Genomic DNA, 17,286 nt, shown 5'->3' with positions numbered 1-17,286 from the left:
GTGTGTTCGAGGTCCGTCCACGTCGTGGTGAGTGTCAGCACCTCCCACCTCTTCGTGGCCGAGTGACGCCCCGTTCTGTTTTGGCCGTCTCTTCGTCATCTGGGGGACATTGGGTTCTTCGCTCTTCTGGCTGTTGGGGACAGGCGTCAGTGCAGATGTCCTCATCCCTTCTCTGGGAGTTGCAGAGGAGAAGCCTCGCCTTTTCCTCCATGCTCCTCGGTTCTCCGTGGGGGCCCTGGGGTGTAGACGGGAGGCAGGATCGGGAGCTAGATGAGCAGAGTATTAGCGCCCGAGGGCTGGGGCGGGGGCTGGGGCGCAGCACCTGGGCGCGTGGCGTGGGTCGGGGCGGTTCTCAGGGCAGCTGTTGTGGGCAGGCGGTGGAGGGGGTGCTGGTGGGGGGCGAGGCGCTTGGCGGTTGTGTGCAGATCGGCGCTGTCGCGTCGTGTCGCCCTTCGGGGGCGGGGGCACCCTCACAGGCTTTGCGCGCTGCTCGCCGGCAGGCGGAGGCAGAGAGCTCATCCTGTGCCGGCTTCTCTCACTTGTCTGCGGCTCAGTTCTCCTGCCAGAGCAGCAGACTTTGGGGTGGCATTCCCTGAACCCCTCCAGAGTGTGCCTGGAGTGAGTCGCTGGGCCACGTGGTGACACCCCGTACCTTCGGAGGAACCGCCGACGTCCAGAGTGGCTGCTCCGGCTCACGTTCCCGCCGACACACCGCGTCCTTCCTGCACCTGCACGCGGTGTCCCTTTGGTCGTGGCCCTTCCGCGGTCACGAAGCGGGATCCTGCGGAGCTCGCCACTGCCTCCCTCTCCCCCGACGTCAGCATCTTTCACATACTCGTCGCCATTTGCGCACCTCTGGGGAGGTGTCCGTTCAGGCCCTCCGCCCGCTTCGGGGTGGGGCTCCTTGCTGTCCGCGTGTCGTTGTCGTGAGAGCCGTCTGCGTAGTCTGGACGCGAGACACACGTGACTCGCGATGTCTTTCCGTTTCCGTTAACTTTTCACTTTGTCAGTAACGTCCTTTGAAGCACAGAAGCATTTTATTTTGACGGAGTCGTTTATTTTCTGTCTCGTTGCTTGTGCTCTCGGTGTCTCAGCTCGGGAATCGCGTGCAGTCCAGGGTAACGGGTTTACCCCTGCGTTTTCTGAGACGTTCAGCTCTTACGTTTAAGGTCTTTGATCGGTTTTGAGTTCATTTTTGCATATGGCGTGAGATAGGTGTACGACTTTATTCTTTTGTGTGTGGCTATCCAGTTCTTGCAGTTTGTCGAAAACACTGTTCATTCCCCATGGAATTGTTCTGTCACATTTGTGAAAACTCAGTTGGTTGTAAATGTGTGCGTTTTTTTTTTTTTTTGGATTCTCGATTCTGTTCTTTTGTTTTAAATGTTCAGCTTTATGTCAGCACCACGCTGTTTTGATGACGGTAGCTTTGTAGTGACTTCAAAATTAGGAATTCTCTTGCGATTTCCTTTTGAGATTGTCTTGGCTGTTCTGGGTCCCTCGAGCTTTCTTGATTTCTGGAATCTGTCGGTGTCTGCACGGAAGGGTCTGATGGCCTGCGGTGTCTGCATCAGCCGGGGGAGCTGGCATCCGACGCATGAGCCTTCTGAGCCGTTAGTGGAGGCTGTCTTTCCACCTGCTTAGAAATTCTTCAGTTTCTTTCAACACATTTTGTGCTTTTTCAACATTTGAACTGTTTTTACTGAATTTAACCCCAAGTATTTCATTCTTTTTGATGCTCTCTGTATATGGAGTTGTGTTCTTAATTTCCTGTTTGGTTTAATTGCTAGTATTTAGTAATGAAATAGGTTTTACATGTTGCTCTTGTGATCTGTTACCTTGCTGAACTCGTTTATTAGTTCACATTTTTACTGGATTTTTTAGTGTCTTCTATGTCCATGATTATGTCATCTGCCAGAAGAAATAGCTTCGTTTCTTCCTGTCCAGTTGGGATGCCTTTATTTCATTTTCTTGCCCTGACGAGAACGTCCAGTGCCACCATGCAGAGCTGTGGCGAGAGTGTGTGTCCTGTCATGTCACCATTAAGGGGTGTTGGTAGATGCTTTTTTGAGCAAGTTCCACTTTTTTCCTAGTTTTTTGGCTTTGTAAAGAAATTTGGGGTATCGTATACCACAAAATATCCCCATTTCAAGTGCTCCGTTCAGTTGTTCAGTGGTATGTTCACAAAGTCTAGTTCCAGGGCATTTGCATCACCCAAAAGGAAACCCCGTCCCCACCAGCAGTCACCCCCACCCCTCCCCAGCCCCTGGCACCACTCGCCCACTTCCTGTCTGTGGACGTGCTTGTTCTGGACGTGTCACATAAATGGGGTCACACTGCGTGGCCTGTGTGTCTGGCGTCGCTCATCGAGCGTTGTGTGTTCAGGGTCCGTCCACGTAGTGGTGAGTGCCAGCGCCTCCCCCACTGTCATAGCTGAATGACACTGCCCGGTGTGGACGGGCGTGCTGTGTGTGTCCTTCACCCGCAGATGGACGCGCGAGTTGTTTTACCTTTCGGCTGCGTGAGTCTGCTGCCGTGAGCATGCGTGGTCGGCGTGGGTGTGTGTTTCCAGTTCTCTTGGGGTCGTACCCTGGAGTAGAGTTAAATGCTGGTCATTCGGTGACTCTTTACTTTTGGAGGAGATGCCCGATTTCCCCAAAGCCGCTATGTGCCTTCTGAAGATTCAAGTTCCTGGAGCCTGGGACCCTTGTCCCCATGGACTGCTGTGTCTGGCACAGGCGGCGGTGAATGCTGCTGGGTATGTGCAGCAGGGCCGTGTGTGGACCAGGTCACCTAGTCCCTGTGTCCTGGGCAGGCGACAACCGCTGCTGGCTCCTGACTGTGCCAGGCTCATCACAGCCCCCGTGGGTGCTGTTTCCCTCCTCAGAGGTGAGGATCCCGGGGTACCAGTGTCCACAGATCTCTGTGGGTGACTCGGGGCGGGGGAGCGACTCCCGCAGCCGCAGGACTCACTCTCTGTGCCTGTTGCTGCTCCCGCCTCTGCAGCCGCTCAAGTTCACGCGCAGTCCCCTCCTTCCCCAGCCTGGAGGGGGCTGCTCCCTGAAGTCCCCGGGAGCACGGAGGCTTCTGGGCTGCCAAGCTGACCCTGCCTTCTTCCTCCGCAGGCCTCCTCACTGGAGGGGCAGAGCCCTCGCGTGGCCCCCCGCCTCAGCCCCGGCCTGTGCACCAGGGAGCCCGGCTTGCCGACAGCAGCAGGTGCCTCCCCCGCCCCCGCCGCCTCCTGCCCCGGGTCGTTGCAGCCCTGAGGGACAGGGCTCGCTCAGCCCAGCGCAACAGACGGCGCACTGGCCCCTAGAGTCCAGATGAGTGTGGACACAGTGGCCCGACTGTTTCCTGTTCTCCGGTGGGGCTGGGTGGCCAGGGGGGACCAGAGTCCTGCTTCTGGGCACCCGTGTCCGAGAGAAAAGCGGGGCCGAGGAGGTCCGAGTGGGTGCTGGGGGGGCACCATCCCTGGGTGCCCTGCACCTGCCTTGAGCTGGCCGCCTGCCCCCCACCCCCGCCTGGCCCTGCAGCACCCCCTCGTCCCCGCTCTGCTTCAGACCCGTGGGGAGGAGCAGCCTTGGCCTTCTCAGCTCGGCTAGTGCTGATGGAGACTTAGCTATGTTTTTTGTTTCTTTGTTTCTTTTAAAATTCACTTTATTGAAACCTAAGAAGGAGAGAGAGCAGTGAGCACTCCTGGCCCTCTGGGGGGAACCCCAAATCTGGTAACACCCAGCACCCGTTGGGCCGGGCATGCGACCCTGCTGTGCCCTGCTGAAGGAGAAGGGACAGGTGTTCGTTGGGCCTACTGTGTGCTGCCCGTTGGTGTTTTCACACTGTGCCCGTCCCCACTGTGACTCACGGAGGTGGGTGTGCAGCGTCACCCCTGCATTTCTGGAGCCGAGGGGCTTACTCAGGCCCTGCAGGTGCTGTGGGGCCAGGCGTGGTCCTTGTGCCCGTCCCACGCTGGCTCCCCCGGCGCTCATCTCACCTGTGTCCCCCTGCCGTCTCCCCAGACCCTCGCAGACATCCCCCCGGAAAACACATCCCCACACCCCGGAATCCGTGCGCAGTTAGCCAGGTGTGCTCTTCTGTGGCAGTTCCCACGAGGCGACTGACACTGCCGAGCAGCAGCGTGTACACACGCGCACACACGCACACGCGCGCAGGCCCATGCACACGCCCACGCACGCACACGCCCATGCACGCACACGCCCATGCACGCCCACGCACACACACGCCGCGGGCTTCGTCCCTACTGGCACCGGGGCCTCTGTCGCGTCCGTTGCCCCAGCCGTCTTCGGTCTCAGCGGGAGGATGGGGCCGGGCGGGCCGGGCCGGGGCGCTCACACAGCTGTGTCCCCTCCACAGGGGTGTCCATGGCCTCTGCAGACCAGCAGTTCAGCCTCGCGGAGATCCTGTCGCAAACCTACGGCGTCCGGGAGGAGTGCGAGGAGGCCGTGAGGCGCCCAGAGCAGCGGGAGGAGGGGCCGGACAAGGACTTCGTCTCCCAGGTAGCGTGCGCGCGGCCCCGCTGGGCTGGGCTGGGCTGGTCCTGCAGCCACCGGTCCTGCTTCCCGCCTGTGCTGGGAGCTGCGGTCACAGGACAGGACAGACCGGGTCCTGCCTTCAGGGGCTCTGGGGCTGTAGACCCGTGGGCGGGCTGGACGCTGACCCTGCCATTCTCAGTGTTTGGCCTCGGAGTCCCTTGTGCTCTTGGAAGTGGCCGAGGGTCTGGAGCAGCTGAGCTGATGCAGCGTGCGCAGTCAGCCGCCTGTTAGGAATAACTGTTTTTGTAGAAATGAATGAAAAACATTCATTTTCCAAAACGACGAAGGGTAGGGAGGAGTAGAACGTTGGCACTTGGTAGCTCGGGTCTGGACGTGCTCCTTGGGTCGCTGGGTGCGTCCGGCCTGACGCCGGTGTCGTGGGGAAGGGAGGGGCGTCCCCAGCCCTTTCAGACAGCGGTGGCCGTTCTGCGACGCTGGACCACAAGCCGGCAGCTGGCCCTTTGGGAGCGGGCGGCAGAGCGTGTTCTCCAGCCACACCAGGGAGCCTGGGTACCTGCTAGGTCACTGCCACTGGCCTCGAACCCAGTGTGGCTCTTCCCCTGGGCGTGATCCTGTTGCTTCTGCGCTGACGACGTGTTCGCACAGCCTCGTTCCTCCACGGATGGCTCTTGCACTTGCTGACAGAGTTCACAGCGTGAAATCTTAGGCGCGTTGTTACTGCCCTGGGCTGGGGCTCACACACCGGGGCCAGGAGCCGCAGGTCAGGGTCTGGCAGGGCTGTCTGTGGGACCCCCTGCTGGCCCCGGGACCCTCAACCTGGTGAGACCTCCCCTGTTGTGTTGGGCCCACCTCTGTCCCCATTCCACCCCTTTTTGGCCCGTCTCCCAGAGCAGTGATGTGGGCTTAAGGAGGGCTGGTGCGTGCTGGGGACACAGATGGGTGGTCCTTACTGGTGTCCACGCCCACCTTATCAGATGCTTGTCAACTGTGGTGAAGTTTTTCCTTAGGGACTAATCACAGGGTATTTGTTTATCCTGGTGCCATTTATCACTTGGTGCCAGTTCGGTGTTACAACCCAAAAAAAGGTCAAAGCTCCAAAACTCGAATCAGCTATTTGTTAGCTAAGTATCTAGACGTGGATTTTCTTCAGGTGTAATTCAGATGTCGATTTAATTCACATGTAACCGATTGAGGAAGAACGTGAAGTCCGAGGTAAAAGCGAAGCACTGCCACCCTGTGTCACCTTGGGGAGGTGGAAGGCACCTGTCAGCGTCAAGTGGTCAGATCTGTTTCCCAGAACCAGAATTTTTTTGCCTAAAAGCTCGAGTGTCCCTAGCAGCACCAGTCCGTTGTTCTCTGGGACGCTGCCGCCCGGGGGTCTGTGTCTGGGTGCCATCTGTCCACTGTCCCTTTGAGGGAGGACAATGTCACCACAAGCTTCGGCTCCCCGTGGTGTGCTGCGGGGTGTGGCCGCACTTCCTGCCTGCTGCCGGCTTCCTCACACGGAATCCGAGCGGCACCTGCCTGGGCGGGCTCTGCTTAGACCGCTGACCTCACACGGGTGGCCCTAAGGGAAGCCGGCATCTGGAAAGCTGGGGTGGTGGCGAGGGGCGCACCCTGGCTCGTGCACTTGGCTTCTGCTATTGGCACACGTGCCAGCTCTGGGCCGTGGGTGTCCCTTCCCCTCGCCGCCCTGCTCAGGCCCCCGGGAGCCCGGGCATCGGGAGCTGTGGGCAGCCGGACTCCTCCGTCCCGCGTCCCGGGGAGCAGAAGTCGGGGCTGGGTTTCCAGGGCAGGCGCCCCTGCGAGGAAGGGCCAGGAGTCCCCGCACGGGGGCCGGCGGGAGTTGGGGTGGAAGGCACTGGCCTTGCGGAGGGGACTTGAGAGCACCGGTGGGGGCGGTGGCTTCTTCCTTCCCGGTGCTTGAGCGTCTCAGTTCTGTTTCTTGTGCTTTGGCGCGAGGCGTCGGAACCGCGTGCGTGACCGCGCCGCCTCGAGCCTGCTCCTGTTCCAGCCGCGATGGGGTCGCTCTGGCCACCCACCGCTGCTGGGTGGGGGCTGACCACACCGCCGTGGCCCTGCCGGGCCCCGTCTCCGTACGTGCTGCTCTGAGGGCTTCGCGGGCTAGGTGGACGCTCAGTGTCTCCGGAGCCCATCCCGAACCTGCGCAGGGTCGTGTGTCTCTGCCCTCGTTCATCGACATCCCGAGCGCGTAGGGTTCCCGGTAGTGGGTGTCCTCGCCGGTGTGAGCGGGGAGGCTCCCCGAGTGGCGGGTGTGGGCCCTTCAGGCACAGACCTTGGGCACAGCTGACCCCTTTGGGGTGTCTTCCAGGTGTCTCTCCTGGGGTCTGGCCAAGGTGCGTTGCTGTGAGTGTGACCAACTGGCCCTGGTTGTGGCCCGGTGGTCACATTCACGGTACGGGGAGCAGCCCCCAGAGCAGCCCACCGACAGAGCCTGTCCCCCTCAGAGCAGTGACATGCCCCTGGACGAGCTGCTCGCCCTCTACGGCTATGAGGCGTCAGACCCCATCTCGGAGCGGGACAGTGAGGGCAGCGACACCACGGCCCACCTCCCGGACATGACTCTGGACAAGGTGACGGTCTCCCCGGGACCGGCCGGAGGGTTCGGGGAGGCGGCAGAGCTGTCAGCAGTGGGAGGTCCGGATGACCGTGGGCCCTGCCCTCCTGCTCCCCAGAATCAGCCGGCTCCTAGTGGCCACCGGGAGGGGCTGGGACGGGAGACCCTGACACCGCCAAAGGAGGGGCCGAGGGGAGACTGGCCTGGGGCCACGCAGCTGGTGGGGGCAGACAGGGGAGGCCGTGACCCTGGTCCAAAGGGGGCGGGGCTGTCGTCACCGTGGGACAGCAGACGCACAGGGAGGAGGCAAGGGCAGGTCGTGTCTGTCCCCAGCTGTCTAGGCGACGCCCCTGCCCGGACCGCAGGGCTGTGGCTTGGGGACCACACTCGTCTGTGCTGAGGGCCCGGCCTCGTCTGTGGAGTGGGCCGAGTGGCCCCCATGAGCAAGGCTCGTCCGGGCCTGGGCGCCATCTCTGTTGTTGTTGTGTGACCATGAGGCCACTGAGACAAACCGCAAAAACGTTCTCTGCTTTCTTGTCAAAAGGAACAAATAGCGAAGGATTTGCTTTCAGGGGAAGAAGAGGAAGAGACACAGTCCTTGGCTGACGATCTCACCCCGTCCGTGACCTCCCACGCAGCCTCTGACCTTTTCCGGACCCAGAGCGCGTGTAGGTGTCCTGTCCACTCTTGCACGTAGCTGGGCCCAGCAGGGTTCTGGTGATGCAGACGGAGGGCCCTGGCCGCAGGGGCCGAGCGCTCGGGCACAGACGCCCCGCGGATACCTTGTTCTGGGTCTGGGCCCTGTTGGGGTTCCCGTCTCCCTGGCCTGTGAGCTGAGACCCGGGGAGGATGTGCAAGTCCCCGCGGCCACGAGCTGTCAGGTTCAGGGCGGCGTCCTCAGGCCTCTCCCCGGCCCTCCCTCCATGGTGCCTGCCCCTGTGCCCGCTCTCCGCATGCCCCGCCTGCTGGGGCCCGGGACCCGCCTCTTCTCAGGAGGGGAAAGGGGTGGCTGCTGTAGCAGTGGAGCCTCTGGGGCCCACTAACCTGGGTGGCCACCCTGTGCCACGGGTGTGTCACCTGCTCCATTTTTCCCAAAGCCCGCTTCCTGCCTGGCACAGACAAGGAGCTGTCTGACACCGAGGAGGACCCTCTTCCTGCCAACAAGTGTAAGAAGGTGTGTGGCCTCCCGCTTCTTGCGGGTGGGCAGGGTGGGACCCAGTGCAGTGCCGCGACCTCGAGCCCGTGTTGCTGTGGCCACTGCCGGCCCAGGGGCTGTGGTCCCAAGGGGCTGTCCTGGACGCCGGGGTCCTTGGGCCCCACCAACTTTGCCCCATGACTGGTCACGCTGGACAGACAAGTGGATGAGGACACACGACCGCTCACACCCACACACCCAGCCTTCTGTGTCCCGCCCTCAGGCCATAGGACTCCGCATCTGTGGGCAGGTCGCACAGACTAGCCCAAGCCCGGGCCCTTGTCAGCATCACGTCCAGCCTCCTGCCCGCCCCGACCCCTCGGCCTCTGTCTTTGCAGGAGATCATGGTAGGACCTCAGTTCCAAGCTGACCTCAGCAACTTGCACATGAGCCGCCATTGTGAGAAGTGTAAGTGGGGCTGGGTCTTGGGGGGACAGAGGGAACCCCACAGCTTGGTGCCACCCAGCCAGAGCCAGTCCCCAAACTCCATGGGGTGAGACAGAATGAGGGCCGGGCACGGGAGGGCTGGATGCACTCGCTCCGCTGTGGTCCGCTTGGGTAAAAGTTTGGGACCGGAAGGCGTAGCTGAGCCGGGTCACCAGGCACCTGCAAGTGAGTGTGAGTCCAGCCACACACGGGCCTCCCCGGATGTAGGTGGCCGTGCACACGCTCCCCGTTGGACCCTGCGTGTGGTGCGTCCTCTCACGGGCTGCCCTGCAGGCAGCCGTCGTCCTTGGTCCCGTGGGGATGTTCCCCCTTCATCTTACACTGAGATTAAGTTCACGCAGGTGGCGCGTTCTCTCTGTGGACATCTTACGTCGAGTGTCTCTTTTGTCGTGATTACGACTGTCCCCAGGCTTGTCCTAGTGGACACTTGCTCCTGGATGGATGGCTGAGAGGCACACAGTGGCCAGTGTTGGGTGTGTGGGTCCCGTTCAGGGGTCCCGCCAGTGGCCTGCGGGTGCTGCACTGGCCCGCATCCCAGCGACACGCGGTATCGCCCTTGTCGATTTCACCAGTGTGGTTGGTGTGGGCGGCGGCTCGCGGTGGTTCATTTGCATTTCTCAGATGAGTAACATGTTCCCTGGCCACTTGGTTATGTCCCGTGAGGGGCCTGCTCGAGGCTTTGCCTGTTTTCAGGTTGGGTTGTGTTTCTTTCTCTCTCTCTGATTTGTGGGTCCCCCTTGGTCCTGTACCTCCATGCTTTCCCCAGAGGCCTGGAAGGCTTTGTGTTCCCTTTAATTTGAAAGCCATGACGTCACCTGACTCTATCCTAATTTTAAGTTGGATACTCTGGTTTCCCTTCAGATCGCATAAATCTGTCACCTTTTACTAATTTTTGGTTGGCAGCGAGCTGGGGCGGGGTCTCACTGCCCTCGGCAGGGGTGCGGGAAGCCCCTTCTTCTGTTGTCGGAGAACGTGTGTGACATTGTCACCGTTTCTACTCTGAGTGTTCAGAAGCGGCCTCAGTAAAGCCGTCGGAGCCTGGAGTTTGGTTTTGTTTTTGTGGAAGACTCTAAATTACGAACTGGGTGTATTTAATGACACGGTCTGATCTGGAGGTTGTTTCTGGTTTGACGCGTTGCATTCTCGAGATATTCGTCACTTTGATAACTTTAACTTCGTCGTAACAAAGGTCACACTCTCTGACCTTCCTGATTCCCACCCGGCCGTGCCTGTCCCCTTGTCGCGCCCCGATGTTGGTGTAGGCGTCTCGTGTTTCCTCCGGTCAGTCTCAGGCGTCTGTTCCTTCGCAGGTTTCCTGGGCTCGTTCTGTTCCGTCTCCGGACCTGGGGCCTTCCGGGTCGCCCTGCCGTCCCTGGTTTCCTGTTGGATCCCAGAGAACGTGCTTTGTGACCTCGGCCCTTCCTTCGAACCAAGCCGAGCCGGGTTCCATGACCCGTATTCGGTCTGTTTTGGTAAAGGCGCCTTTCCCTGTGCTTGTGTTTGAAGTGTGTTTCCCATAAATGCCTTTCAGGAGCGTGTTCGTTCCAGTTACGTTTTGGACTATTTTTCTCGTAATCGTGGAGACGGTTTGGATTAAGTCACCGTCTTCTGTGGGTTTTCTACTCGTTCTAGTTTTTCCATCTTTTTGATTAATCCGGTAGTTGTGTTCCGTGTTCCTTCTCTGAGGTCGTGGCTTGGATTTCTGCAGTATCTTCAGTGGCCCTAGTTTATTGAGAGAAGCGCGTCCTCGTCCCCTCGCTCCCTGCCGCTGTGGGCGCTGCACGGTCACGGTCACGGTCACGGTGGCCGCGCAGTGCCGCGCCCAGTGGATAGTGCGGCGCCCAGTGGGTGCTCCTGTCGGGTGTGCAGAGCGGCGGGTGGGCACTGTCCCCCCCCTCAGCTTCCGCCGGGGACGTGGCCTTCTGCCCCCAGACCGGCTTCTCCGCCTTCCCCGTGACGATGCCGCGTCCCCGCAGCGCCCGCTCGCGCTCCGTCTCGCTGTCCCTTGGGAAGAGCCCCCCGGGGCCCTGGCCTCCGGACGTGCCGCTTCCTCTCACTGGGGAGCCGCTTCGTCCTGTCGTTTCTGTGAGAGTCGGACGCTCGTCTTACTGTTTCCGCTGAAACCCCCGTCTGCCTCCCCCGCAGCCACTTTCGTTTCTCTCTTGTCGCCTTGCGGTCTGACTGGGTGAGCCCAGGGGTGGTGTTCTTTGTGTTTACGAGCCCGAGTTCCTTGGACGTGTCGTTTGGCGTCCGGTATCCGCTTCGGAGAACTCGAGTTCTTTCTGGTCTGAGGCGGCGTGGCCGCTGCTCGCCGGGCCGCTGTTAAGCTCGCTCACAAATCCACAGTTGTGCATCCCACGCAGTTGTGCATCCCACACAGTTGTGCATCCCACACAGTTGTGCATCGCACACAGTTGTGCATCCCAGGTCTGGAAAGGCCCCTGTGGTTCTTGAAAGTCCCGTCCCGGCTGCTCGCTCTGCTTTGCCGGCGCTGCGGGCTCACTGCCTCCGTCCCCAGTTCTCGTTCCGCGTGCTCGGTAGATGGACCATGGCTCCAGGGCGCTGCCGCTTGTCTCTGGAGAGGGCCTGCTGCCCGCCGGGCTGGCCGACCGGTCCCGGCAGGGACTCGTGTCGACGTGGACGTGGGGGCCCAGGCTGCCATGGCCCTCAGCACCAGCCGGGACGCGCTGGTTCCCGGGCAGCTGCGCAGAGACGGCGACATGGAGCCGCCCCGCGTGTGCGTGTTCCACGTCCTGGCCGCCTCGTGGCTCGTTTGTGTGGTCGTTTCTGGTCCCCGTGACTCTTCTCTGGACAGCTAAGAGGTGTTGGCACTGGGGCTTCCCTGAGCTCCCCTCTGCCTCTTCCTGGTCACATCCCCCCTCCCAGCTGGGGCTCCCCCACAAGCGGGTTTCAGGCGAAGTCGACGTTCTGTCTCCGTGGTGCACGGGGACTCGCCTCCGCCGCACAGAGCACACGGCTTCATGGCGCGCGCGGTGCCGTGAGCGGAGTGGTTGTGGTCTAAGCGACACCCCGGGGCCCAGGTCTCACTGTCGTCATCAAGTCGCCTCTTCACACTGCTCCCTCGGGACTCTGCAGCCTCCCTGCACCCGTCACAACCTCCCTCCCAGAGGCCTCGCTCAGCAGGCCTCCTGCAGGAGGCCGCCCTGTGTTTCCTGGCTGGGAAGCACCCGGCCGACTCCCACAGCTTCCCGCCCTTGGTGGTCATCCTGACCTGGACTGGACGGGTGCAGAGGGGTGGGCCCAGGCCACAGACCACACACTCCCATCAGTACCCGTCCTCTGGAGCTGTGCCAGCCAGCCTGGCAGAGGCGTGGTGGGGGGGGCCCTGTGCTCTCCTGGCCAGGTGTGGACCACGGGCCCCAGCTGACCCTGGTCCCCCCGCTGCACAGTGTACGAGAACGAAGACCAGCTGCTCTGGGACCCCAATGTCCTCCCGGAGAGGGAGGTGGAGGAGTTCCTGTATCGCGCGGTCACGCGGCGGTGGCATGAGATGCCCGGCTCGCAGCTCCCGGCGGGGGAGACGGTGAAGGACAGTGAGCAGGTACGCAGGGTGCTGGGCGGACGAACGCCCCCGCTGTCCCCGCCTGGGGGTGGTGTGAACGTCCCTGATGTCTGTGCCCGCCTGATGGTGGTATGAACACCCAGTGTCCCCACCTGGTGGTACGAATGCACGTTGTCCCCGCCTGATGGCAGCATGAATGCCGCCAGTGTCCCCACCCAGTGGTGGTGTGAACACCCTATGTCCCCGCCTGATGGTGGTGTGAACACGGCTGGTGCCCAGGGGTGAGCCGGTGGGAAGAGGCTCTCACTCCCGCAGGCACTGTACGAGCTGGTGAAGTGCAGCTTCAACGCGGAGGAGGCCCTGCGGAGGCTGAGGTTCAACGTGAAGGTCATCCGAGGTGAGCGCCCGCCCTGCCTGACGCACCCTCGGCAGCCGCCCGTTCTGGGCAGTGCTGACGCCCCCCCTCCCCACTTGCAGACGGGCTCTGTGCATGGAGCGAGGAGGAGCGCAGGCACTTCGAGCACGGCTTCCGCGTGCACGGGAAGAACTTCCACCTGATCCAGGCCAACAAGGTGAGGGCGCCGCCCGCCCCACGCCGCCGGGGGCCCGGGCTCCAGGGGGCCGCACGGGACGCCCTCCGCCCCACGGCACGAGGTCGGGACTCCGCTCACCAGGCTCCTGCGATGCGACCGTGAAAGCCCCGCTTCCTGCCTCGCACGCTGCACGCCCCTGTCACCTTGCCCTGGTCTGCTCTGCCAGGCCGCGCCCCGTCCCCCAGAGGAGGCCGAGTTGCAGGAAGGGTCCTGCTTGCAGGTGCACCTTAGCGGATGTGCCGTCTTCCGTTCGCTGCTGCGGTCGTGGGCACTGCCTGCCTCGCCCCCTCCCTGTAGCAGAGCGTGTTGGCTCAGCCCCCACTGCTGATGCTACAGCGCTGACCCCGGTCTGCACCCCACCCTCGGCCCCTAGCCCTGGGAGCACAGGGCTCCTAGTTCGGTCAGACCAAAGAAATGGCTTCTTCCTGCCACCCGTAGCAAACATCCAGGACCAGAGGGACTGCCCGGTGCCAATTCTCTGCCCTCCCCTGGGCCTGAGTCCCCCCGTCCTCCCCTAGAACAAGGTTCCTCTGCCTGGGCCACTGGCTGGATAGGTTCCCCTGACTATGTCAGAGCCCGAGTCTCCGGTCCGTCTCCCCGCAGCCCCCCCCCCTCGGTGGTGTCCCTGTCTTTCAGGGGCAGCCTCGGCCCCTTCTCGCTGCTCGCGGCGACACAGCCTGTAGAGAAGCGGGCCGGGCTGGCACCTGGCTCACGTTTGCTGCCTCACAGCCTCTCCTGGGAGGTTGAAGTCAAGGAGGTGCCTGTGCTGGGCCAGCGTGGGGACAGGGCGGTGCCCGGCATTGTCTCTGGCACTCGGTCCTCTGGGCAGGCCAGCGCCACGGGGCGGCTGCTGCGAGCAAAGTCTCACTCGCACCGACTTCATGTGCCTGTCTCTGGTCACCACGCGAGTTTTAAGTTTGCACCTGCGCTGGTCCAGTGAGGCTGGGACGCCTCTCCCGGCCATAGGGGACAGCGCCTGTGTTCCCCGCTCCCCCCCACTGCCCCGGGTCCCAGGCCTCCCTGGGCTCCGGTGTCTGTCCTTGTCCTGGGACCAGCAGGGTGCTGTGGGGGCCCTCCAGAGGGGGACACGACCCATGCCGCCCCATGGGGCTTGGCCAGGTGGCATCCAGCCCCACGTCCGCCCTCGTCTCTGGGCGCTCACGTGTGAACGGAACCGGGTTCGTGAGGCCTAGTGCAGCCCGGAGCGGCGCCGCCGTGCTCAGGGATGGCTCTTCTGGGGTGCCGGTGACGCTCGTGGCAGAAGCGTGCGGCCGGGCCGTATGCCACCCTCTCTGGGTGGGGCCCTGCCCCTGCTGTTGTTTCTCTGCTGGGCTCGTGACAAGCGGGGGGCCCAGGTGGATGCTGCCTGGTGGTCTGGGGCAAAAGACAGACCTAGTGTGAAGGACGGGCCCCGTGCGGGCAGGCGGCGGGGCGGAGCCGGCACACCGTCACGCTCTGGGTGAAGCGAGGCGCCCCAGGGTGGGAGTGGGGGAGGTGCAGAGGGCGGGGGCCCGGGTGACACGCACTGTCCCTCAGGTGCGCACGCGGTCTGTGGGCGAGTGTGTGGAGTACTACTACCTGTGGAAGAAGTCCGAGCGCTACGACTGTTTCTCGCAGCAGACGCGGCTGGGCCGCCGGAAGTACGGCCCGGCAGGACCCACGTACGTGCAGGGCTCCCGAGGGCCCGGGGCTGGGGACACCACAGTCTCGGGCACCTCCCGCCTCAGGCGGCTGTCCACCTGCAGGCCCCCACCGTGTTCTCTTTCTACAGGGACACGGACCAGGACCTGGATGGCAGTGACCATGATGGCCCCGGCCGCCCCCGCTCCTCGCCACCCCTGCCCCCTGCCGCTGATGGCCTGGATCCTGAAGAGGATCCCCTGTCACGCATGCACACAGGTGAGGGTGTGGGCAGGGCTTAGCCCTGGAGGAGCCTTTCCTCACTGGCACCCCGACCTGGGCCAGTGGACACTAAGCTGGCGTTCAGGAGTCAGTGTCACTTCATGCCACGAGGAGTCACCATGTGGGTTGTCGTAGGGGCCTTTTGGTGTTCCATGTGGAGGAGAACCTGTGCGTTCTGCAGCCCAAAGTAGAGGGCCCCTCCCTGGGCCCTTGACAGTGGGGGGGCTCAGCCCCAGCTGCTTCCTGGGAGACCTGGGGGTATCTGAGCCGTCCCCAGCATCCTGGGCCCAGGGCCACGAGAGAGCAAGGCAAGGCTCACGACTTCAGTTTCTGAAGGTGACCACAGAGAGGACAAGGACTTTCGCCCTCTGGGTCTGTCGGACTTGGGTCTAGATTGTGCCCTGGTTCCAGAGTCCGGTTGGTTCCGTGGTTTGACATCCGCCTGTCGCGCACCTGTCCCCGATCACCCTGGCTCGAGCGGTGTCAGTGCTCCCGACTGTCTGCCGAGTTTGAGAACGGGAGTCACGGCCTCCGAGGCAGGGCCTCAGCCGGGTGCACGATTGGTGTAACCGGTGTCCGTGTCCACGCGTGTTTTATGTTTACGTGAAATCGCTGAGGAGCGTCCATGGGCTCCGCTGGGCTCGCACAGCTTGCAGCCTGAGGGCAAAACCAGGTGGTTCAGCTGGTGTCCCTGAGCCGGGGTGGTGGTGGTGGTGGTCCCGGGCAGGCCGGGTGTGGGTGCCGCTGGTCTGGCCTCAGCCGTGTTCTCCCCTGCAGAGCCGCTGAGCGAGGATGGCGCGGCGGGCAGTCTCGCTGAGCCTGAGGACGGCGCCGATGGCCTCCCGTGCTCGGAGCCAGGGCCCTGTCCGTTCCAGCCACTGGACACGCCCCCGGCTGTGCCCCTGCCCCGACGGCCCCCAGCCCTGGCCGAGCCGCCCTCCTGCCCCCCTGCTGCAGCTGCTCCGGAACTCAGTGCCAGCCCCAGACTGGCCGTGGACTTGGCCCTGCCCGGGGCCCTCCCCGCAGAGCTGGCCCTCACCTCCAGCCATGCGGCTCTGGATGGAGAGCCGGAGGAGGCCGTGGCCCCGGCCCAGGTGGCCCTGTCAGTCACTGAGTTTGGACTCCTCGGCATCGGGGACGTGAACCCTTTCCTGGCGGCCCACCCAGCGTGCCCAGCTCCTGGGCTGCACTCGGAGCCCCTGTCACAGTGAGTGCAGCCGCCACCCTGAAGGCGGGCTGGGCGGAGCGGGAGGGGTCAGCCCCAGGGCCCGAGGGGGCGTGGCACATGCAGCAGGCTGTTTGTTTCTTTAGTTCATTCTCTACTTTTAATTTGGCTTATTTATTTTTTTGACTAGGTAATACATTCATATGGTTCAAAATCCACAAAGGTACAAACGGGGCCAGTGGCAGTCTCCTCCCACCCCTGCCCACCCCCCAGGCACACGTGACAACACGGTCTGCTGGGGGAGGCGAGGTCGGGAGCCACGTTGTCAGCCGCGGCGCCCAGCTGTGCCCTTTGCGAGATGGGGCTCACCCTCTCCGTCTCCGTCTCTCCCCCCTGCAGCTGCAACGTGATGACCTGTTGATCCCTGGCCACAGGCGGGCACGTGTGGCCCCGACTGGACTTGGGGCCACTGTGGGGCCTGCCTGTCAGTCTTCCCGACCTTCCTCCTCGTGGGCCTCAGGTGACACCGTCTGCTTCGGAGCTCAAGGGCCGGGGTGAGCGGCGGCCGGGCCACGGGCCCTGACTCTTCCCACACAGGCCGCACCGCCACCGGCTCCAGCCTGCCGCCCGCACCGTGGGGCCGTCGGCAGCTGGGTGCCGCAGGCCAGCCCCGTCCAGCCAGCAGAGGCGAGGAACGGCGTCCCTGCGTCAGGGAGACCAGAGACAGGGCAGGACACCGCCCCCACCAGCAGCCCCCGCCCCGGGCGCACCCCAGCACTCTGCTTGGCTCCCTGTCCCCACACCGGGCAGGACCGTGGGCTGCCCAGCCCAGGGGTCGAGGGGGCAGCTGCTACTCGGTGCCAAACCCTCCCGGGGCACAGCCATATACCTCGACGTCGGCCCCGCCCCCTCGCCCGTCTGTCCACTTCAGGAAGAGCCGCACTTTACGCCCCCCGCCCCACACCGGGGCCCTCAGCAGCCTCGGGCATGGGCTCCGGGGGACAGGCGACTGACGCCCCCTTGGTACGTGGCCCGTCACCTGCAGTGCCGAGGGGCCGGGTTCCAGCCCCTTCTCCCCCGCAGGTGGCTTTTCTGTTGAAGCCCCCCAACAAGATGGTTTGGGGTCCTGGTCCTTCTACCCAGCCTCCCTCGTTCTATTTATGTTTCTGTTTACAAATTGGAGTGGGGTCCTCCAGGGAGGCAGGGCAGCAGTGCTCCTCAGCCCCCGGGTGTCACCAGGAGAGGTTGGCTCGAGCCCATCTGCAGAGTTGGACTCGACTTTCCCTGTCACCCCACCAAGGACCGCACTGTGAAGTGATAACTGCCTTGAACCCCTTTGCTGTTTTATTTATTAAACTTGATTTGAAGCCCC

At 63.0% G+C, this 17,286-nt stretch overlaps 1 protein-coding gene across 3 annotated transcripts; it reads left to right on the top strand.

The window, feature by feature from the left end:
* The first annotated feature begins 395 nt into the window (after positions 1 to 395).
* Positions 396 to 17,286, top strand: MIER2 (MIER family member 2). 3 transcript variants are annotated; one of them, XM_015585950.2, is made up of 15 exons: positions 396 to 2,889; positions 3,126 to 3,216; positions 4,372 to 4,514; positions 6,980 to 7,105; positions 7,634 to 7,757; positions 8,187 to 8,263; positions 8,623 to 8,692; positions 12,142 to 12,293; positions 12,570 to 12,651; positions 12,732 to 12,826; positions 14,384 to 14,508; positions 14,619 to 14,746; positions 15,527 to 15,956; positions 16,105 to 16,137; positions 16,314 to 17,286. In XM_015585950.2, exons 1-14 carry the CDS (start codon positions 2,749 to 2,751, stop codon positions 16,106 to 16,108), a joined length of 1,788 nt encoding a protein of 595 aa, XP_015441436.1. In that variant the 5' UTR covers positions 396 to 2,748; the 3' UTR covers positions 16,109 to 16,137; positions 16,314 to 17,286. The 3 variants fall into 3 exon arrangements, with proteins under 3 accessions (XP_015441436.1, XP_006904093.2, XP_015441438.1); XM_006904031.3 differs by lacking the exon at positions 16,105 to 16,137; XM_015585952.2 differs by lacking the exons at positions 396 to 2,889; positions 16,105 to 16,137 and adding an exon at positions 3,673 to 3,866 and having other exon boundaries at positions 2,981 to 3,216.

This window comes from Pteropus alecto, unplaced genomic scaffold, assembly GCF_000325575.1.
Source record: "Pteropus alecto unplaced genomic scaffold, ASM32557v1 scaffold30, whole genome shotgun sequence".
NCBI lineage: Eukaryota > Metazoa > Chordata > Mammalia > Chiroptera > Pteropodidae > Pteropus > Pteropus alecto.
The sequence above is the reverse complement of the archived record's forward strand: the minus strand, read 5'-3'. Positions and strand labels throughout refer to the sequence as shown.

What these genes read in the sequence shown, in the direction of transcription:
- MIER2 (XM_006904031.3), top strand. Translation starts at nt 2,749, where the DNA reads ATGCTGCTGGGTATGTGCAGCAGGGCCGTGTGTGGACCAGGTCACCTA. An exon ending in ACAAGGACTTCGTCTCCCAG is followed by an intron (nt 4,515 to 6,979) that starts GTAGCGTGCGCG and finishes TGTCCCCCTCAG; the next exon opens with AGCAGTGACATGCCCCTGGA. An exon ending in TTTCCGGACCCAGAGCGCGT is followed by an intron (nt 7,758 to 8,186) that starts GTAGGTGTCCTG and finishes TTTTTCCCAAAG; the next exon opens with CCCGCTTCCTGCCTGGCACA.